At 37.8% G+C, this 22,679-nt stretch overlaps 2 protein-coding genes across 4 annotated transcripts; both read right to left on the bottom strand.

The window, feature by feature from the left end:
* Positions 1 to 1,266: 1,266 nt before the first annotated feature.
* Positions 1,267 to 15,236, bottom strand: LOC121905295 (sialic acid-binding Ig-like lectin 14). Its single transcript, XM_042423465.1, has 14 exons — positions 13,924 to 15,236; positions 13,630 to 13,675; positions 11,194 to 11,349; positions 9,182 to 9,315; positions 8,380 to 9,101; positions 7,422 to 7,476; positions 6,961 to 7,323; positions 5,561 to 5,851; positions 3,446 to 3,694; positions 3,091 to 3,351; positions 2,888 to 2,978; positions 2,483 to 2,532; positions 2,307 to 2,370; positions 1,267 to 2,215 (listed from the first exon to the last, which is right to left on the bottom strand). Exons 6-14 carry the CDS (start codon positions 7,453 to 7,455, stop codon positions 2,098 to 2,100), a joined length of 1,521 nt encoding a protein of 506 aa, XP_042279399.1. The 5' UTR covers positions 7,456 to 7,476; positions 8,380 to 9,101; positions 9,182 to 9,315; positions 11,194 to 11,349; positions 13,630 to 13,675; positions 13,924 to 15,236; the 3' UTR covers positions 1,267 to 2,097.
* A 22-nt stretch (positions 15,237 to 15,258) lies between these two features.
* On the bottom strand, positions 15,259 to 22,679 carry LOC121905297 (myelin-associated glycoprotein-like). 3 transcript variants are annotated; one of them, XM_042423471.1, is made up of 9 exons: positions 22,593 to 22,679; positions 21,640 to 21,694; positions 21,179 to 21,541; positions 19,779 to 20,069; positions 17,670 to 17,918; positions 17,315 to 17,575; positions 17,112 to 17,202; positions 16,535 to 16,598; positions 15,260 to 16,443 (listed from the first exon to the last, which is right to left on the bottom strand). In XM_042423471.1, exons 2-9 carry the CDS (start codon positions 21,671 to 21,673, stop codon positions 16,399 to 16,401), a joined length of 1,398 nt encoding a protein of 465 aa, XP_042279405.1. In that variant the 5' UTR covers positions 21,674 to 21,694; positions 22,593 to 22,679; the 3' UTR covers positions 15,260 to 16,398. The 3 variants fall into 3 exon arrangements, with proteins under 3 accessions (XP_042279404.1, XP_042279405.1, XP_042279406.1); XM_042423470.1 differs by having other exon boundaries at positions 15,259 to 16,598; XM_042423472.1 differs by lacking the exons at positions 15,260 to 16,443; positions 16,535 to 16,598 and adding an exon at positions 16,771 to 16,788.

Consider the following 22,679-nt stretch of genomic DNA (forward strand, 5'->3'; position numbering starts at 1 on the left):
ATCAATCACAAACCCACTCAATCACAAACACACAATCAAAGAATTAAAACATTTCTTTATGACAAAGGTACCCTTTGTGAATATGTATTCATTGTTTCTATACTGTTGCTGTGTACTAAAAACTAGAATAGCTCAATTATATTCACCACATTTGATAGTAAGATCGTATGAATGTTCTGTTACCTCTAAATGTCTCAAGAAAGTCTGATAAACATAAAATTATACTGTCACTGCTCTGAGGATCTGTGAAACCATGATTAAAGTAACTCCTAGAAAACAATTTTTCCTTTCAAAGGTCATAACCTGCAAAGAAATACAACGATGTATGATCTAAAGATGTGCAATGTATAACATTATTCATATGTGCGCTTCACTGAACCTTAAGTATCTGTATTTTTGTTTATTACAGAATGTGCGTTTGTGTTGCCGCTGTTACATTTGTCAATAGTTAATTCTCCTTTGACATTTTCAGTTTCAGTTTCCCCATATTTCACATTTCAGCTTTGTTTTCATGTAGATGGGTTGTTTGAATATTATGATCTGTTTCTACAGTGCTAATAAACTATTTTAGCATGACTGGTTTAGGCCTTATCTCCCAAGCTTCAAATAAATATTTACAAACAAAACCAACCATTTTGTTACTTTGCAGCGTCTCTACTTTAACTTAAGCTGCAATTAACTGTAAAATAGATCAATTGTTTATTGATCTTTCTGTAGCATCTCACTCCCCAAAGTCAAAAGTCAGTTTTTCTAACCTCCAAGACAGTCTGGAAAGCCGGTTCCACATGCTAAATGTGATCAAAAATTAAAACAATACATAAATCACATTCTCATAATGCCATGTGGAAGAATTGAAGATGCACATCAGTGAAGCACCACACATTGAATCTGATCTACAACCTGCTGTGAGAGAAAATGCATGAGAGAAATGCTTATTTGTGAAGGAGATGTTCAAATGTTCAGTATATGGATATATGTTCATTAAAGAATGTTTTAATAAATGCCCTGCAATAATGATTTAATCTGCAGGGCCTCTGTCTCTCTGACATTCATGGTCTCTCACAAAAGAGACCATGGTTGCATGATCTGTGCTATTCCATAAGAACTGACTGTTTCCTGTAATCCTTTAAGTTTTTGTTGAGACCGTATCCATGTATACGTTGTGCCAAAAGCTTCTGTGACATCAGATGTTCATTTTCAATAAACTTCATGTATTCAAGTAAGAATCAACTGGAGCCTGTAAAGTTTCTTTATCTTTATTCTTCATCAAAGTGTATATTGGACAGATATTGATCAAGTACAAGATTTCTCCAACAAACTGCCGTTGTCGGCAAGGAATCCAAGACAGACGGACACTGGGTAAGTAATAAGAATTATTTTATTTTCTTTGTCTTACCCTGTGTGCCTCTTGACAATATTCCAAAAAAACAAATTAGAAATTGTACTTAAAAGGAATATTTGGCTTAATATATGTGAATTACAGTGACTGCTTTTCCCTTGCTTGAAGTGTGCTTAGGGCATGACTCACTCTGGCAGCAGAGAGAAAAAGGAGAGAGAGAAACACACTTTGAGTGTGGTGTAGTAATCCCACAGCCACCACAGATGCCTTTAATTCACAATGTAAATGTAAACCCACAACAGTCAGGGATACAGATATAAGAGTAACTGCAGGACCCTCTGCACCTCCCATAGATCGGCCGCCATCTGACAGTGAATCCAGTAGCGCAGGACCAGTTCAGACCTCCGCTCAGACAAGCACTCAGACTATTGCTCAGACAGGTAAAAAGTTAAATAGCTGGGAGAGAGATGCAGACAGAAAAGGTAGAAACTAAAATACTTAAACCAAGTGACACTGTGGGCAAGAAAACAGACAATAAAGCTTCACAAAAAGCACTAAAACAACAAATAGAACAGGTGACTGCAATAAAGTTTTGTTTCTGGACTACAGAAAAACATGCAGACACAAAAGATCATGAGTAATAGGATTATTTTCAAACAGAATACTTTTGAAAGATATATGTGAACAGAATATATGTGAACTGTACTGTACAGAAAATAGCACATCAACAGTTGCAACTGTCTTGACCCACATAATAATCACATCAGTGAGAGGACACACAGATGGACTGCAGCAGTTCTCCTGGAGCAATCAGGAATGTTTTTGTTCATATTATGTATTGGCGTATATTGCATCATCGTTTGTTGTCCATTTAGTCTGTTTAAGAAATAAGATGAACTTACTCTCTTCTTTTATGCATGGAAATAATAAAATAAAACTCTTGAGCAATAAAGAGAACATAACATACCTCCATGTTGCCATATATATGATCATTGCTAGGGTACTGTTCATCATCATAGCACGTCTCTTTCCTGAGGACAGAAGACAAACACAATTTCACATTAATTACACAGACACACTCTCTTACTGCAAGTTTTGAAACTAATCATTTGTTTATTCTAAACTGAGGTGAATATTTAAAACCTTGGTGTTGTAGAGTACTGGGTGACCGCACATCTCCAGATCTCCCCCTACTGGTAGAATAATGGTATCTAATTTAGGACATTGAAAAAAACCTGTTGACATGCTGAGCACACACTATCATGCTCTGAAACCACTTGCAAGCTGATCTGCTCTGCAAATTGTGGTCAAAGGCCCATTTCTGCTCCATAAACAGACATACATTTCCACGCAGTACTAACCTATGCATAGACACACATGACCTATATTTGACAAGTAGATTGAACATTGTGATACATTTCTGCATACATTGTTGTTCTGATGTTTATAAAATGTTTCACACTTTTTAAATGCAGTTAAATATAGTTGGAAAACATGATTAAAAAGAGAAACATAATTAATTTTAGAACATTTTCTGTAAAGGCCTACCATTTCTTAACCACTGCCACCACTATTAGTATCACCAAAATCGCAGCTGCAGCTCCACTGGCGATGGCAAGATAAAGAGTCGGTATCTCACCTGTTTAAACAGAAACCATATGGTGTCAGTTTCCTCTTATCTATATGGTAACAGTCTGGAGGCACATCATACAGACATGTAATACATACTTGAAATTCTAAATATTTCTTACTTTTATCCGGTAAAGTTAGTGTGATGTTGGCATTGCCCACCGTGTTGTTTACCACACAGTGGACAAATCCAGATGATCCCAAGTTTGCCTGCAGAGTCCCGATGGTAACAGGGCCATTGATTTCTACCTTGGTGCTTGACAGGACTCTGTTAGAAAGCAAAAAATGGACCATGCTGGAGGGCTTGGACTCTACAATGCAGATGCACTTCACCATATCCCCCTCCGAGGAGCAGGAAGAGACGTTCTTAATCTCAGGGGCATCTGTAAAACATAAAAATTAGATACCAGATTATAAATTATGAGCCCCCCACACTCAAATCAAATTCTCACCTTCATCATTACACTGTTCACTTACATGACACGTTGAGCTGAACAGGGCTTGATCTGCCTTGTCCCATTTTGTTGATGGCAATACAATACAGGGCACCTGTGTGTCTGGAGACGTTTTTCAGCATGTAGAGGTTTCCCTTGTGCAGTTGAGCACCAGTGTCACTTCGCCACTCAAAGTTGCTGGCAGGGTGAGCATCACTGGTGCATTTCAGCCTCACATCCTCTCCCTCCTTTACATTTGACTTGTATTCAACCTTCACATTCACAGGGGCATCTGAATGGAAACACACAATTAAAGGATATGGCTGGCAATTTTCTATATTTTTCTTGTTATTGATAAATCTCATGTGCAATGCCAAACCAACAATGAACTGAACCCTACTTACAAGTATTGTGTGTGTATCCAAAGCCTGATGTAAGTTCTTTTAGAAATTTACAATGTGGCACAAGTATGATATTTCAGGCTTTGGATACAAACAAAATACTTGTAAGTAGGATCAGTTCATTGGTGCTTTGAGCTAAATGTTAACAACAGCATTGCAACGTCTTTACTGACAATGCCAACATGCTGATGTTCAGCAGGTATGATGTTTAACATGTTAACTATCCTATATCATAGCTCCCTTCAGCGTGTTAGCAAACTGATAATGAGCACTACACACAAAGTGCATCTGAGGCTGGGAATGGTGTATTTAGTCATAAACCAGAGAACCAGTTCATTTAAATTTATTTTTGATTTGATGGAAAGGTCAGGGGATTAGCAAAATGATTACAATTCATGCTGAGGGGCAATTAATGTGTGTAATCAATCCATTTGTTGAAAAATCATAAATGTAAACCTCATGGTGTTGCTAGACAAAAAGTTAAGGAATCATCCTTGAATGTTTGTACAAAATTTTATGACAATCCATCCAAGAGAGATATAGATGAAAGGGGCCAAAATAACTTCATAAAGCCATTAAAGAAAAGGTTCACAATTTTTCAAGTGTGTCTTAAAACAACAGTCAGGTGCCCACATGAACACTGAAAGAGGTTTTCCTTGCAGTAATCATTCCTCCTGTTCATACTGGCCATTAAAAGATCTCCTTCAAATGTACTTTCAATGTAAGTAACAGGGCCAGAAATCCACAGTGTGTCCACACGTCATTTTGTGCAAAAGTGCATTTAAAAATTTATCTGAAGCTGATATGAGGCTTCAGCAGTCTGACTTAGTCAAATCAAGTGGATATCTGCCACAATTACAGTCTTTTAGCATCAAATTCCCTCTTTGTGTTTCCTCAGACAGTGTTTCCCTGTTGAGCTGCAGTGGAAGTATAGTAACAAAAAGAGGAACTTTGGCACTAAAAAGACTGTAACGTTGAAAGATATCTACTTGATTTGATTAATTTGGGAAGGTGAAGCTTCATATTAGCTTCAGATGAACTTTTAAATATATTTTAGCATATAAAGAGGCTTGTAGATTGAGGACCCCATCACTTACGTACATCGTACACTTACTTACAAGTACATTATGAGGGGATCTTCTAATGGTCAGTATGAACAAGAAGAATGATCATGGCAAGGAAAACATTTCAATGTTCATTTGGGCACCTGACTTGTTTTAAGACAGACTTGAAAAATTGGGAACCCATCCTTTAAGCAGGTTTAAGATGCAACTGAAGAATCACAGAAGCAGACAGATTGGATGAGATAATATCTTCATGCAGCCAGCTCATCCAGTGTACAGTAAGTGGTGCAGCATAATGCAGTTTTTCCCACACTATGAATTCTGTACTTGGAGTCCTCTGATTCATGAAGCCATGGGAGCTTTTTTTATACAGAATGTTTTATATAGTATGTGTGTGCATGTGTGTTGTTAGCTTACACATTGGGAAAAAATAAATCCAGTATGTATAACAACATATGGTTTGGTTGGTTTAAATTTCATTTCAAGATTTATTCTCAAAGGCATTTAACTGATGCCTTTTAACCCTGATTTGGTCTTATTCTTTAACAATTTTCACTTGATTTTGATATTTATTCAAAGTCTTTTTGCCATATTTTTGCACTCACTGTAGTGCTATATAAACAAACTTTTACTTACCTACGTAGCATATTTTCAGCACTGGCTTTTATTATTGCCACTGCCATAGACACTTACATTTTACGTTGAGGACCTTGGATGTTTTCTGGTGCTGCCCTCCCTTGTATGTTACGGTGCATTGTAAAGGCTTGTTGTTATCAGTGCGGGTGGGTTGAAAGGTCAGCGTGGACGTTGCTTCCCACTGGCCATTTTCAAGCTGCTGTGGTTGGAAATGTTCTTGTCCAGAGTGACTCCAGGTGAAGACAGGGGGAGAGGCGGGGCAGGAGTGAGACACAGAGCAGGACGCAGACACCTTTACGCCCTCCTCCACTTCCTCTTTCACAGAGAAATTGATGGGATTTGGTTCAGCTAGAACAACATACAACAAGTTTCATGATAAGAAAAGATCGTGAAGGCTTTTGTACAGAAAAAGGAGGTGAGAGCACATTGTGTCTTTTATATTCTGTTTATATATTAAATAATTTTATAAGCACTTAAGTTGACAAAGATAAAATAAAAAATCTTGAAAATCACAAATCATGAAATTGCTGGAATGACATAGGGTTACCAAAATACAACACCAGAACTGAATACTAAAATATGTTATGAAGGGATGTGGGTAAAAGGTATAGAAAGATTTTACTGTTTTATTCAGATTTATTCAGTGCTTCCAAAAAATAATAATATATTCAGCTCTTGTCCAAAATTGTATCAGTGTTCTAAAAGTGTAGAACTTATTTTATGTTGCTACCGATTCAACTGTTTCACACCCCAATCACATCTCAAATTCAAAGATTTTCTGTCTGATTTTGAGCTTCAGGACAGATAAAAATTGACTCAACTGCCCTGAGACTTTAAGAGCATTTCTGTTGAATCTCATACATCTGTCTGGAGAAATGAAACTGTTTAAATGTTGTATGATCAAAGATATTTAAAGCAAGAGGAGAACAATCCGTTATGATAGCATAAATAAGGAAGTGGGCATAGTTTGCATAGTTGTCGAAATTATAGTGTTTGAAACCTAAATGACCATTATTACCAAAAAATGTGTGTTGTCTTTGGACTTTTTTTGAGGAAGCTAAAACTGAAATTTTTCAGGAAAAGACAACTGAAATAAACTATAGAGGTGAAGGCTGCTGTATGGTTAAAAAGTACCTTTACTGTACCAGTGCTCATGAGCCTTTTTTGCTAATTATTGTAATGGAATCTTGGTTCATTGTGCAAACTTAAAGTAATATCACATTTGCAAAAATAAAATAAAATAGTAATTCAATATCATGTGGAAAGCAACCAAATTACTGTAAGATGTTCTTGAATACTGCATCCCGACCTCATGCTGTTCATTGATCTCTGATCCGAGGAAATGACCAGTGAAGTCAAGAAATGCAAATTACTTAAAGGAAAACATCATGGGAGCAACACTTAGATTAAAGACATACTGTTAAAGATGCTTGTTGAAAGTTGCTAATCCAACTTACTTATCATTGTAATGGAGACTTTGTTCTGCAGGTAAGAAAAAATGTCATAGTTTCCAATTTCGATCCTGAAATGAAAAGGCCCACGGTCACTTTGTTGAAGAGGATCAATCTTCAGTGAACAGTTCTTTTGTCTGACATCTCCCAGCAGCTCGGTTCGACCTTGATACTGCTGCGTGATTTCAGAGACAACAGGGTAATAGATAAGCTTATTTGTGTCCTCATGCCAAGTCCCAGTGAATTGAGTGACCGTCTTCCTCGGATCAGGGTAGTTATATGAGCAGGGAATCACCACACAGGATCCGGGGAGGCCTTTAACTGAAGATGGCGCCTGAAGCGTCCAAGACGAGGCTTCAGCTTGAATAACTGAAATGAAATGCAGATGAAAAGGTATCTTTACTTGTAATTGTACTTCTTGTGAGCAGTAAATGATTTCTGCTGGATATTCAGAGAATGCGCCATACCTTTCAGGAAAAGGAAGAGAAACAGAGTTTCCATCTTGTTCTCTCACGGTCAGACCTGCAAATAAAGTGACAAATATTTCCAGGCTCGTGTGGCACCACTGTCATTTCCCTTTGGTGAGAGATGACTTGTCAAGTTTGCATTGCACTTTCAATACTCCACACATCCACAGTGTCAAACACAAAACCAGTCCTGTGCTCTCAACCATTCTCACCCAAGCTCTATATTTTTTCAGGTTTTAATGTCATACACCAATACATAAAAGAGAAAAAAATGCTCAATTTTCTCTGATATTATATTTCTTTTAATACAATTACAACAAATACAACTTCAAATATAGGCTACAAGATTTTGACTCATTTTGACCAATTTTATTTTTGTTTTGTTTCATAAGGCATGTTAACCACTTCATGAAACTTAGACCTCTGTTCAGCTCATGTTCACTGACCAACAATCCCAGCCAGCAAATTTTATTGTATGGAGATCTAAAACCCTCATTTAAGCCCCTTTAATTGTACTTATACAGCACTGTATTATGGTGGTATTTGTTATTTTGCTACATATTATAGTTTAGATGCACAGGCCGTATGTGCTGAACAAAGAAAACAATACAAAGCAGTAAACAAACCTCAGAGAAGTGATTATAATTAATGTCAGGTAAATCTCTGCACTAAAATCAAATCAAGAGGCAACACACTCAGCTGGAAGGTTGAATGTATTTGTCCAACAAGCTTGTTCACATATAAGGTAACAAACTGTATTTGCTTCAGAGAAAATATCTCGATAACAGTGTGCTCAGATATAATATAAGATCCAAGTTAAAAGGAAGGGCATATAAACTCATTGAAAAGTCAATGTAAAAAGCAAATCCTCCTTGAGTACTGCCTTTGGTTAAATGTTAATGCAAATAGTTAATGAGAAGAAAAACTTTTTCTATCAGGAAAATGGCATTTACTGTACCTTACACTGGTATGTGTCTATCACTGATGCAGATGAATCAAGAAAGGATTTTCTTTGCTCACTTGATGTTTACAGCTCCTGAAGTCACAGGATGTCTTGTGTCCTGCAAGTATTATTATCTTAACATCGATTTACATCAACATCAAAACTGCATTTGCACCCAGTGCAAAATTAAAAAGAACACCTCTCTACTTTTGCTTCATTTTCCACTCTCACGTTACACTGAGGGCTCACTTCCTGTTCTATTTTTCACACCTATGGTCTTGTGGTGAGAATGATCACTCTCTTAGCTGAAGCCCTCTATGACAGACATAATCATGTTACAGGAATATCACAGGTTTTGCTTCTTTGAATATTAAATCCTTGAGGATCTTCTTGCTGAGTTTTTGTGTAGGTTTAATTGTCCATATGGAGTTGAGCAGTTCACGGACCCTGATCTCCAACAAAAGCAGGGTTCAGCATTCCGTCCCTGTTTGGATAAAAACTCTCACTGTCTTGAACAGCTAGGTCAGCATAACGGATGCTGTGTGTGCGGTGGACCTTTTTCACAGAGAAGCTTTTCTTTGTTTTAACACTCCAGAAGTCCTCTTCATATTGTGTCAAGAAATCCTCCAGCTTGACTGTGTCCTCTTTCAGGCGTCCCCAAGACAGTTTCTTAGGAGTAGGAGTGATGAAGCCGGTGGATGCCGAGTTACCCATGACAGGATATTCAATGAGAAAATCTGGGAATTAAAAAACAAAGAAAATGAATGTCTGTTTGTAATTAACTAAAAAATACATGCATGTCAAACTGAAAAATTACCTGAGTTATTACCTGGTTGCCAACAGGTCACAGTGATGTCCCTTCTCACCTCTGGTGTAACGTTGAATGAAAGGTGGTCAAGCTCCACCATTTTAAAGACAGTTCTGCTGGGCAGATGGACGGCCTGACTCTGTCTGTCATCAAAGGAACAATTAGTCAGATCAGTAACAATACAACTTAATCACTGCTGATTAATACATCTTACAATCAGTTGTTTGTATTAATCAGTCAGTCAATCAATCACTCACAAACCCACCCAATCACAAACACACAATGAATTAAAACTAGAGATGCACGATATTGGATTTTTTGCCGATATCCAAGTCATTGTGGCCGATTGCCGATACTGATATATGCACTTTTTTTTCCAGCTGGCTGAGACTATAATGCATGCAAGCATAGATTGTACTAAGTATGATCAAGAAGGACAATATATGAAGGAAGAACTTAGGAAGACTGGAGTTCAGGAGCTCAGCATTAAAACTTTAATGAACCTGCCAAGTGGGTGGAGCAGTAGAGTTTTCTTTGAGTTTATTAGACAGACAGGATTAATGTGTAGGATTTAATCTCTGGTCCACACTCTGGAGCAGAAGGTGGCGGTAATGCACCTAATACACTGGTTGCCAGCTGCCATTACAAATCAAAATGAAGAAATTTTCCCAAACAGAGTGGTACATCCTGTCAGACGAAGTGTTTCCTATCTGTTTGGCCGAGTATAGCAGCTCCTCGATGGACTGTTTCATCCTGACGGTCTTGGTATTTCCTTCGCAGGCTCTACTTCACTCAAGCTGCCCGTCAGACCAGCTGCTTCTTCCCACAACCAAGCCCCGGTTTGTCACTCAGGTTAAAGTGGGAAGAAGCAGCGGGTCTGACGGACAGCTGAGTGAAGTGGAGCCTGCAAAGGAAGCCCCTGGATTGTCAGGGTGAAACAGTCCGTCGAGGGAAGCACAGTCAAGTGGCATTGGAGAAGGCGACATATCGGCCTCTCAAATCAGCAGACTTTGCTGATGCCGATATTTCATTTTAGAGCTTTTATCGCCCGATACCGATGATGTGCCGATAATATCGTGCATCCCTAATTAAAACATTTCTTTATGACAAAGGTGCCCTTTGTGAATATGTGTTCATTGCCTCTATACTGTTTCTGTGTACTGAAAACTAGAATAGCTCAATTATATTCACCACATTTGATAATAAGATAGTATGAATGTTCTGTTACCCCTAAATACCTCAAGAAAGTCTGATAAACATAAAATTATACAGTCACTGCTCTGAGGATCTTTGAAACCGTGATGAGAGTCACTACAAGAAAATAATTTTACACCTAAAACTGTTCAGTATCCTCCCCAAAGTCATGTCTAGCTCAAAGAATTATCAATGATATGAGGATCCAAACCTCCCTTTCAGAGGTCATAACCCGCAAAGAGATACACTGATGTATGATCTAAAGATGTGTCATGCGTAACGTTATTCATATGTATTTTTGTTTATTATACAATGTGATTTTTGTTGCCACTGTTACATTTGTCAATAGTTAATTCTCCTCCAACATTTTCAGTTTCAGTTTCCCTATATTTCACATTTCAACTTTGTTTTCATGTAGATGGGTTATTTCAATATTATAATCTGTTTCACCAGTGCTAATAAACTATTTTAGCATGACTGCTTTAGGCCTCATCTCCCAAGCTTCAAATAAAGGTTCACAAACAAAACCAACCATTTTGTTACTTGGCAGCATCTCTACTTTAACTTAAGCTGCAGTGTCATAGTGGGCAGAAAGACAAATCAGGGAGCGGTTACTACCCTTCACTCACTTTTGTTAGTTAAATTTGCATCACTATAACCAAACTGCTGCAAGTAAAACATCTCCACAGATTAAATAAAAATAGCCTCCCTCTGCTCAAAGAAAACTTTACTTCAATTCTTCTACGTGCTTCAACTTGAGCTAACTTTAACCAATCTGATGAGAAGAACTACTGAATTTCATGAACTCTTCATCACGCTTCACTTACTGAGTTTGTCTCCAGGCATTGTTTCACTCTTCAGTGACATCTACGGCTGTGTATCAGTCTTAGAGCACCACCATCTGACATGAAGGAGTACTGAAAGTGGCCAATTCATTAAAAACATTCATGGCAGTCGGGGTGTATTTCATCTCATTGTCCACACTGCAAAAAGGAAATTTAAGAAAGTTATATCTTATTTTAGGATGATTAAATCTTATTTTTTCTTGTCAAAGACAAATAATCTTGTCAAGCACCATATGCACTACACATAATGGACTGGATTCAAGGTAACTGGTCTTAATATGCTAGGTTTTGTTGAAATGTTAATATACTATGTATTCCACGTGTTGAAACAGTGCCGCTGCTCTGTATACGCAGAGTATGCAGAGCGCGTGGGGCGCAGTACCAGGCAGGCTGGCCCCCAAAATTGAGGTTGATAAAAATGTCATGATAATTATCACATTATTACATTTTAACACAAATTGAAAAAATATATAAATTACTTATGGACAGGCCCATCGTTGGTTTTTTCATTGTATGTACTCTATCACTCAATTCAGGCAAATTAGATGTTTTTACCCAATGTAAGAAAGGAGCCCCCCCCGAAAATGGTACAACTTTCAAAGCCCTCGTCTGTTCGCTTTGAATGAGGCCATAAGCGGAGAGACTATACTGGTAGAGGGGGTGGCGGCCCCAGGGCCCACGCTCAGTAGGGGCCCGCTGGGGGCGTGGCGGTTGACCTCGCGGGTGCAGCAGGAATAGGAGAACTTAACTCTCTCAGCTTCTTCTATTCACTCTCTATGGTAGTTCTTATCAATGGGTTGCAATGGCAGATGGCGCTGTCCGTATTTCTGCTCGTTAACTCTGCGGGAAGTGAAGACCGCAGAAACAGCGATTCAAAGTTTATGACTGACTTCGCTGAAAACTTTATCCAAAATATATTATATTCGCGTCTTTTTATATTTAAGGTGAATGAAACTTGCCAGACAAAGTTTCAGCCTTCTGAGGCTCATTAAGGGCTATTTGCATTCATGTTTGAATGAGGCCAAACTATCCAACCTCACTTTGCTGTGTGTTGAGCGGGACATAAACACTAATAAGGACTAAATGGTTAGCAGGTTTGCCACCATGAAGGAGAGGAGGATGAAGTTTTAAAAGGGACCGTGAAATGTACAAAGTTTGTTAAACTGTGCGCATTATTTTGCTCCACGGAGGATGGAGAAATACACAAATGGAACTAACGTTACACTAAACTACAGCAGTCTAAGCAGGGGACAACAACTGGTGAGTGAAACATCCATAATTAGTCTTTATTAACATAAAAGTTTTAATGTTAGATTAATGTGTTGTTTAACTCCATGCTTGCCGCATCTCAGCACCTGTCTGTGTCACTGCCTGTGGTGTTGTAGACTGTCCACTTTGTATTTGAATAGGCCTTACAGTGTTGTAGACAGCTGTGTCTATTTTATGTTTGTTATTCCCGTGTTAGAAAGACATGGTACTGAGACAGAGCAGCTGGCTTGTCGCTATCTATTGGTGGTGGTGCTGAACTGTTCGTCAGTCAGTGTATGTAGAGCACCACATGCTGTCCTGAGTGCTGAAACATTTGAATGCGGCTGGCAACCTGTTTTCTTTTTTGTTCTCCAGAACAAGCCTGTCTCAAAGTGGCTTCACTGTATGTTTCCTGAGACATAGGCTTGCATGGCTCAATAACAATTTGTGATTATGAATAGGATATATCAGCTATTTTACAGTTGCGCATTTTAAAATAACTGTTTTAGAAAGGCCCCTTGAGAATGCTTTGCCCCCTCTGTGCTGAGAGTCTAGCTCCGCTCCAACATGAATCTCTGAAAAAAAGCTGAAAAATGGAAGAAGAGAAAACTGGGCCCCCATGACCAATTATGCTCAGGGCCTCCAAATGGTTAGCAGCGGCCCTGTGTTGAAATGTAGATATTCAATGTTCCTGTGGTTTGCAGAAACGTAAACTGCCATGGTTTTATTCTGGTGACCAGGCTGGACATAGCTAATTTAACTAATAACTAAGGGCAAATATGTCAGATTGTGAAATTTTCATGAAATTCGAGTATAGCCATCACTCAAAGTTTACTGAATGTCGAGGGTTTGTCATTCAATACCCCCCTCCCTCCCCCATAGAGGACAAAGGCATTACAATCGAGCAATGATGAAACAACCACTACAGAGAGAAGACAATTCAAGATTTAGGCTAATGCACAAGAATCAAGGTTTACAATACTGAAACAAGAAGTTGTTATTATTAGATGGAAAAACAGGTTTACAACATTTCTCATTTAATGTAGTCACTTGGAGATTAAAAACATTTTTCAATTTGATGTCAAGGTTTATGAAGGTTGTGTGAAAATCACACATTTAAATTAAATTCTTAAATGAAATTCTACATGATGAATCAAGGAAACTTCTCACCTATAGCAGTGAAGTTCTGTTTTTCACTTCTCATGTTTAGACTCTTCTGATTCGTACATAGAAAAAGGAGAACAAAAAATAACAGGATGATATCTGACATATAAATACAAGCACTTGTTTTATCAAAAGTAACAAGAATACACCCAATCAGATGAGTGACGCATTGATGTGTGAAGGTTTGCGGTCAGAACAAACCAGAACTAGTTGACCGTAATTAATTGTAAAATAGATCAATTGTTTATTGATCTTTCTGTAGCATCTCACTCCCCAAAGTCAAAAGCCAGTTTTTCTAACCTCTGAGACAGTCTGGAAAGCCGGTTCCACATGCTAAATGTGACCAAAAAATAAAACAAAAATTAAAACAATACGTAAATCACATTCTCTGTGGAAGAATTGAAAATGCACATCAGTGAAGCACCACACACTGAATCTGATCTACAACCTTTTTGTATTTACCTGCTGTGAGAGAAAATGCAAGAGAGAAATGCTCATTTGTGAAGGAGACGTTCAAATGTTCAGTATATGGATATATGTTCATTAAAGAGTGTTTTAATAAATGCCCTGCAATAATGATTTAATCTGCAGGGCCTCTGTCTCTCTGACATTCATGGTCTCTCACAAAAGATGTTTTATGTTCGGGGCGCCAGCATATGAGATAAGGTGGTAGCCTTGGATGGGTAACAAAGCTATCTTTGTTATTTACAGTTAAAGTTCACTCTGATCCTGTGTGCCGAAGTGTTCCTTCCTTTCAGGTTGAATGATCTGTGCTATATTATAAGAACTGACTGTTTCCTGTAATCCTTTAAGTTTTTGTTGAGACTATATCCATGTATATGTTGGGCCAAAGGCTTCTGTGACGTCAGATGTTCATTTTCAATAAACTTCATGTATTCAAGTAAGAATCAAATGGAGCCTGTAAAGTTTCTTTATCTTTATTCCTCATCAAAGTGTATATTGGACAGATATTGAACAAGTACAAGATTGTTGGCAAGGAATCCAAGACAGACGGACACTGGGTAAGTAAAAAGAATTATTTTATTTTCTTTGTCTTACCCTGTGTGCCTCTTGACAATATTCCAAAAAAACAAATTAGAAATTGTACTTAGAAGGAATATTTGGCTTAATATATGTGAATTGCAGTGACTGCTTTTCCCTTGCTTGAAGTGTGCTTAGGGCATGACTCACTCTGGCAGCAGAGAGAAAAAGGAGGGAGAGAAACACACTCTGAGTGTGGTGTAGTAATCCCACAGCCACCACAGATACCTTTAATTCACAATCTAAATGTAAACCCACAAGAGCATCCAGTTGCACTGAATGTATGAAATATATGTTGTATTGTGTAAGTTGATGCTGCTTTAGTTACCTTACAGGAAACTACCTCATGTTACTCTAACTCATATGATACTGTTTGTTGTTCTCATCCATCTCTTCTAAAATCTGTAAGTACAAAACATTTTTTCCTTTTGTTTCTTGGTTTATGATCCTCATCCATCGTTACTGTTCTGTAAGTAGTGAAATGTGCCTCTAAAACGGCCTCGAACAACACTAAAGCTCAGGCAATAGAAATGACACTTCCTGGAATTCCTAAACACTTACAATCCAAAATAAACCAGATTTGAAGGGAAAAACAAAAGATAAACTTTTAATTCCACCTGGGTCATTCTCCTCCAAAAAAATGAAAATGATGACGGACATCATGTAATCCGGGAAAAGGACAGCTAATTAGGAATATCGGTAAACGTGCAAGTGCACATCACAGTGGGAAAAGATAGCATCAGAAGTCTGCTCTCCAAAGTCACCAAAGACACCTAAAAGCCAACGTGTGTCTTTCTCTGGGTCCCCACCGACGACTCAAGATGACTCAGAGGAAGTTAAAACGGTCATATCAAAAATAGATGAGGCCTTGTGCGCAGAAATTTACAAAATACACGCAAATGTAAGCTCCAACACTCTCCTACTGCTTAGTAATGCTATAATGCTCAAACATTCTGAAATATGTCAGATCAAGCTTAAACATCCAAACCAAGTTGAAAGACAGGCTGCTGCCATGTGCTATGCATGGGCTAATTTGCACCCGCATCCAACCAAAAAGAAACTGCTCCTACAAGTAATCACAGGAGGATTTAGTGCTGAGTGGTTTTCTTTCAGTGAGAGTTGTGTTTTTAAAATTGCTGGCCTTTATGCAAAAAGAACAGCTAATCACATTGGCAGTTTATGGCCGTTTATAGAATATGCCACCGTGCTACTGAACACTGATGTTACCTTCAGGGATACAGACATAAGAGTAACTGCAGGACCCTCTGCACCTCCCTTAGATCAGCCGCCATCCAACAGCGCATCAAGTAATGCAGGACCAGCTCATACTATTGCTCAGATAGTTAAAAAGTCAAACAGTTGGAAGAGAGAGACAGACAGAAAAGGTAGAAACTAAAATACTTAAACCAAGTGACACTGTGGGCAAGAAAACAGACAATAAAGCTTCACAAAAAGCACTAAAACAACAAATAGAACAGGTGACTGCAATAAAGTTTTGTTTCTGGACTACAGAAAAACACGCAGACACAAAAGATCATGAGTAATAGGATTATTTTCAAACACAATACTTTTGAAAAATATATGTAAACTGAATATATGTGAAATGTACTGCACAGAAAATAGCACATCAACAGTTGCAACTGTCTTGACCCACATAATAATCACATCAGTGAGAGGACACACAGATGGACTGCAGCAGTTCTCCTGGACCAATCAGGAATGTTCTTGTTCATATTATGTATTGGCGTATATTGCATCATTGTCTGTTGTCCGTTTAGTCTGTTTAAGAAATAAGATGAACTTACTCTCTTCTTTTATGCATGGAAATAATAAAATAAAACTCTTGAGCAATAAAGAAAACATAACATACCTCCATGTTGCCATATATATGATCATTGCTAGGGTACTGTTCATTATCATAGCACATCTCTTTCCTGAGGACAGAAAACAAACACAATTTCACATTAATTACACACACACACTCTCCTGCAAAGTCTTGCTGCAAGTTTTGAAACTAATCATTTGTTTATTCTAAACTGAGGTGAATATTTAAAAACTTGGTGTTGTAGAGTACTGGGTGACCACACATCTCCAGATCTCCCCCTACTGGTAGAATAATGGTATCTAATTTAGGACATTGAAAAAAACCTGTTGACATGCTGAGCACACACTATCATGCCCTAAAAGCACTTGCACGCTGATCTGCTCTGCAAATTGTGGTCAAAGGCCCATTTCTGCTCCATAAATAGACATACATTTCCTATGCATAGACACACATGACTTATATTTGACAAGTAGATTGAACATTGTGGTACATTTCTGCATACATTGTTGTTCTGATGTTTTTAAAATGTTTCACACTTTTTAAATGCAGTTAAATATAGTTGGAAAACATGATTAAAAAGAGAAACATAATTAATTTTAGAACATTTTCTGCAAAGGCCTACCATTTCTTAACCACTGCCACCACTATTAGTATCACCAAAATCACAGCTGCAGCTCCACTGGCGATGGCAAAATAAAGAGTCGGTATCTCACCTGTTTAAACAGAAACCATACGGTGTCATTTTTCTACTGTCTATATGGTAACAGTCTGGAGGCACATCATACAGACATGTAATACATACTTGAAATTCTAAATATTTCTTACTTTTATCCGGTAAAGTTAGTGTGATGTTGGCATTTCCCACCGTGTTGTTTACCACACAGTGGACAAATCCAGATGATCCAAAGTTTGCCTGCAGAGTCCCGATGGTAACAGGGCCATTGATTTCTACCTTGGTGCTTGACAGGACTCTGTTAGAAAGCAAAAAATGGACCATGCTGGAGGGCTTGGACTCTACAATGCAGATGCACTTCACCATATCCCCCTCCGAGGAGCAGGAAGAGACGTTCTTAATCTCAGGGGCATCTGTAAAACATAAAAATTAGATACCAGATTATGAATTATGAGCCCCCCACACTCAAATCAAATTCTCACCTTCATCATTACACTGTTCACTTACATGACACGTTGAGCTGAACAGGGCTTGATCTGCCCTGTCCCATTTTGTTGATGGCAATACAATACAGGGCACCTGTGTGTCTGGAGACGTTTTTCAGCATGTAGAGGTTTCCCTTGTGCAGTTGAGCACCAGTGTCACTTCGCCATTCAAAGTTGCTGGCAGGGTGAGCATCACTGGTGCATTTCAGCCTCACATCCTCTCCCTCCTTTGCATTTGACTTGTGTTCAACCTTCACGTTCACAGGGGCATCTGAATGGAAACACATAATTAAAGGATATGGCTGGCAATTTTCTATATTTTTCTTGTTATTGATAAATCTCATGTGCAATGTCAAACCAACAATGAACTGAACCCTACTTACAAGTATTGTGTGTGTATCCAAAGCCTGATGTAAATTCTTTAAGAAATTTACAATGTGGCACAAGTATGATATTTCAGGCTTTGGATACAAACAAAATACTTGTAAGTAGGATCAGTTCATTGGTGCTTTGAGCTAAATGTTAACAACAGCATTGCAACATCTTTACTGACAATGCCAACATGCTGATGTTCAGCAGGTATGATGTTTAACATGTTAACTGTCCTATATCATAGCTCCCTTTAGCGTGTTGGCAAACTGATAATGAGCACTACACACAAAGTGCATCTGAGGCTGGGAATGGTGTATTTAGTCATAAACCAGAGAACCAGTTCATTTAAATTTATTTTTGATTTGATGGAAAGGTCAGGGGATTAGCAAAATGATTACAATTCATGCTTAGGGGCAATTAATGTGTGTAATCAATCCATTTGTTGAAAAATCACAAATGTAAACCTCATGGTGTTGCTAGACAAAAAGTCAAGGAATCATCCTTGAATCTTTGTACAAAATTTTATGACAATCCATCCAAGAGAGATATAGATGAAAGGGGCCAAAATAACTTCATAAAGCCATTAAAGAAAAGGTTCACAATTTTTCAAGTGTGTCTTAAAACAACAGTCAGGTGCCCACATGAATACTGAAAGAGGTTTTCCTTGCAGTAATCATTCCTCCTGTTCATACTGGCTATTAAAAGATCTTCAAATGTGCTTTCAATGTAAGTAACAGGGCCAGAAATCCACAGTGTGTCGGCACGTCATTTTGTGCAAAAGTGCATTTAAAAATTTATCTGAAGCTGATATGAGGCTTCAGCAGTCTGAGTTAGTCAAATCAAGTGGATATCTGCCACAATTACAGTCTTTTTAGCATCAAATTCCCTCTTTGTGTTTCCTCAGACAGTGTTTCCCTGTTGAGCTGCAGTGGAAGAATAGTAACAAAAAGAGGAACTTTGGCACTAAAAAGACTGTAACGTTAAAAGATATCTACTTGATTTGATTAATTTGGGAAGGTGAAGCTTCATATTAGCTTCAGATGAACTTTTAAATATATTTTAGCATATAAAGAGGCTTGTAGATTGAGGACCCCATCACTTACGTACATCGTACACTTACTTACAAGTACATTATGAGGGGATCTTCTAATGGTCAGTATGAACAAGAAGAATGATCATGGCAAGGAAAACATTTCAATGTTCATTTGGGCACCTGACTTGTTTTAAGACAGACTTGAAAAATTGGGAACCCATCCTTTAAGCAGGTTTAAGATGCAACTGAAGAATCACAGAAGCAGACAGATTGGATGAGATAATATCTTCATGCAGCCAGCTCATCCAGTGTACAGTAAGTGGTGCAGCATAATGCAGTTTTTCCCACACTATGAATTCTGTACTTGGAGTCCTCTGATTCATGAAGCCATGGGAGCTTTTTTTATACAGAATGTTTTATATAGTATGTGTGTGCATGTGTGTTGTTAGCATATACATTGGGAAAAAATAAATCCAGTAGAACAACATATGGTTTGGTTGGTTTAAATTTCATTTCAAGATTTATTCTCAAAGGCATTAAACTGATGCCTTTTAACCCTGATTTGGTCTTATTCTTTAACAATTTTCACTTGATTTTGATATTTATTCAAAATCTTTTTGTCATATTTTTGCACTCACTGTAGTGCTATATAAACAAACTTTTACTTACCTACGTAGCATATTTTCAGCACTGGCTTTTATTATTGTCACTGCCATAGACACTTACATTTTACTTTGAGGACCTTGGATGTTTTCTGGTGCTGCCCTCCCTTGTATGTTACGGTGCATTGTAAAGGCTTGTTGTTATCAGTGCGGGTGGGTTGAAAGGTCAGCGTGGACGTTGCTTCCCACTGGCCATTTTCAAGCTGCTGTGGTTGGAAATGTTCTTGTCCAGAGTGACTCCAGGTGAAGACAGGGGGAGAGGCGGGGCAGGAGTGAGACACAGAGCAGGACGCAGACACCTTTACGCCCTCCTCCACTTCCTCTTTCACAGCGAAATTGATGGGATTTGGTTCAGCTAGAACAACATACAACAAGTTTCATGATAAGAAAAGATTGTGAAGGCTTTTGTACAGAAAAAGGAGGTGAGAGCACATTGTGTCTTTTATATTCTGTTTATATATTAAATAATTTTATAAGCACTTAAGTTGACAAAGATAAAATAAAAAATCTTGAAAATCACAAATCATGAAATTGCTGGAATGACATAAGGTTACCAAAATACAACACCAGAACTGAATACTAAAATATGTTATGAAGGGATGTGGGGTAAAGGTATACAAAGATTTTACTGTTTTATTCAGATTTATTCAGTGTTTCCAAAAAATAATAATATATTCAGCTCTTGTCCAAAATTGTATCAGTGTTCTAAAAGTGTAGAACTTATTTTATGTTGCTACCGATTCAACTGTTTCACACCCAAATCACATCTCAAATTCAAAGATTTTCTGTCTGATTTTGAGCTTCAGGACAGATAAAAATTGACTCAACTGCCCTGAGACTTTAAGAGCATTTCTGTTGAATCTCATACATCTGTCTGGAGAAATGAAACTGTTTAAATGTTGTATGATCAAAGATATTTAAAGCGAGAGGAGAACAATTCGTTATGATAGCATAAATAAGGAAGTGGGCATAGTTTGCATAGTTGTCGACATTACAGTGTTTGAAACCTAAATGACCATTATTACCAAAAAATGTGTGTTGTCTTTGGACTTTTTTTGAGGACGCTAAAACTGAAATTTTGCAGGAAAAGACAACTGAAATAAACTATAGAGGTGAAGGCTGCTGTATGGTTAAAAAGTACCTTTACTGTACCAGTGCTCATGAGCCTTTTTTGCTAATTATTGTAATGGAATCTTGGTTCATTGTGCAAACTTAAAGTAATATCACATTTGTAAAAATAAAATAAAATAGTAATTCAATATCATGTGGAAAGCAACCAAATTACTGTAAGATGTTCTTGAGTACTGCATCCTGACCTCATGCTGTTCACTGATCTCTGATCCAAGCAAATGACCAGTGAAGTCAAGAAATGGAAAGTACTTAAAGGAAAACATCATGGGAACAACACTTAGATTAAAGACATACTGTTAAAGATGCTTGTTGAAAATTGCTAATCCAACTTACTTATCATTGTAATGGAGACTTTGTTCTGCAGGTAAGAAAAAATGTCATAGTTTCCAATTTCGATCCTGAAGTGAAAAGGCCCACGGTCACTTTGTTGAAGAGGATCAATCTTCAGTGAACAGTTCTTCTGTCTGACATCTCCCAGCAGCTCGGTTCGACCTTGATACTGCTGCGTGATTTCAGAGGCAACAGGGTGATAGATAAGCTTATTTGTGTCCTCATGCCAAGTCCCAGTGAATTGAGTGACCGTCTTCCTCGGATCAGGGTAGTTATATGAGCAGGGAATCACCACACAGGATCCAGGGAGGCCTTTAACTGAAGATGGCACCTGAAGCGTCCAAGACAAGGCTTCAGCTTGAATAACTGAAATGAAATGCAGATGAAAGGGTATCTTTACTTGTAATTGTACTTCTTGTGAGCAGTAAATGATTTCTGCTGGATATTCAGAGAATGCGCCATACCTTTCAGGAAAAGGAAGAGAAACAGAGTTTCCATCTTGTTCTCTCACGGTCAGACCTGCAAATAAAGTGACAAATATTTCCAGGCTCGTGTGGCACCACTGTCATTTCCCTTTGGTGAGAGATGACTTGTCAAGTTTGCATTCCACTTTCAATACTCCTCACATCCACAGTGTCAAACACAAAACCAGTCCTGTGCTCTCAACCATTCTCACCCAAGCTCTATATTTTTTCAGGTTTTAATGTCATACACCAATACATAAAAGAGAAAAATTTTCTCTGATATTATATTTCTTTTAATACAATTACAATTACAACAAATACAACTTCAAATATAGGCTACAAGATTTTGACTTATTTTGACCAATTTTATTTTTGTTTTGTTTTGTAAGGCATGTTAACCACTTCATGAAACTTAGACCTCTGTTCAGCTCATGTTCACTGACCAACAATCCCAGCCAGCAAATTTTATTGTATGGAGATCTAAAACCCTCACTTAAGCCCCTTTAATTGTACTTATACAGCACTGTATTATGGTGGTATTTGTTATATTGCTACATATTATAGTTTAGATGCACAGGCCGTATGTGCTGAACAAAGAAAACAATACAAAGCAGTAAACAAACCTCAGAGAAGTGATTATAATTAATGTCAGGTAAATCTCTGCACAAAAATCAAATCAAGAAGCAACACACTCAGCTGGAAGGTTGAATGTATTTGTCCAACAAGCTTGTTTACATATAAGGTAACAAACTATATTTGCTTCAGAGAAAATATCTCGATAACTGTGCTCAGATATAATATAAGATCCAAGTTGAAAGGAAGGGCATATAAAATCATTGAGAAGTCAATGTAAAAAGCAAATCCTCCTTGAGTATTGCCTTTGGTTAAATGTTAATGCAAATAGTTAATGAGAAGAAAAACTTTTTCTATCAGGAAAATGGCATTTACTGTACCTTACACTGGTATGTGTCTATCACTGATGCAGATGAATCAAGAAAGGATTTTCTTTGCTCACTTGATGTTTACAGCTCCTGAAGTCA

The sequence above is a fragment of the Thunnus maccoyii genome, chromosome 10 (genome assembly GCF_910596095.1).
Source record: "Thunnus maccoyii chromosome 10, fThuMac1.1, whole genome shotgun sequence".
In the NCBI taxonomy this organism is placed as follows: Eukaryota; Metazoa; Chordata; class Actinopteri; order Scombriformes; family Scombridae; genus Thunnus; species Thunnus maccoyii.

Bases quoted from the DNA above. Each gene is read 5' to 3' on its own strand.
- LOC121905297 (XM_042423470.1), bottom strand. From the start codon at position 21,673: ATGGAAACTCTGTTTCTCTTCCTTTTCCTGAAAG. The intron at 21,542-21,639 runs GTATGGCGCATT...ATTTCATTTCAG, and splicing joins TCTCTTCCTTTTCCTGAAAG to TTATTCAAGCTGAAGCCTTG. The intron at 20,070-21,178 runs GTAAGTTGGATT...ATGTTGTTCTAG, and splicing joins AGTCTCCATTACAATGATAA to CTGAACCAAATCCCATCAAT.
- LOC121905295 (XM_042423465.1), bottom strand. From the start codon at position 7,455: ATGGAAACTCTGTTTCTCTTCCTTTTCCTGAAAG. The intron at 5,852-6,960 runs GTAAGTTGGATT...ATGTTGTTCTAG, and splicing joins AGTCTCCATTACAATGATAA to CTGAACCAAATCCCATCAAT. The intron at 3,695-5,560 runs GTAAGTGTCTAT...GTTTCCATTCAG, and splicing joins CAAGGTCCTCAACGTAAAAT to ATGCCCCTGTGAATGTGAAG.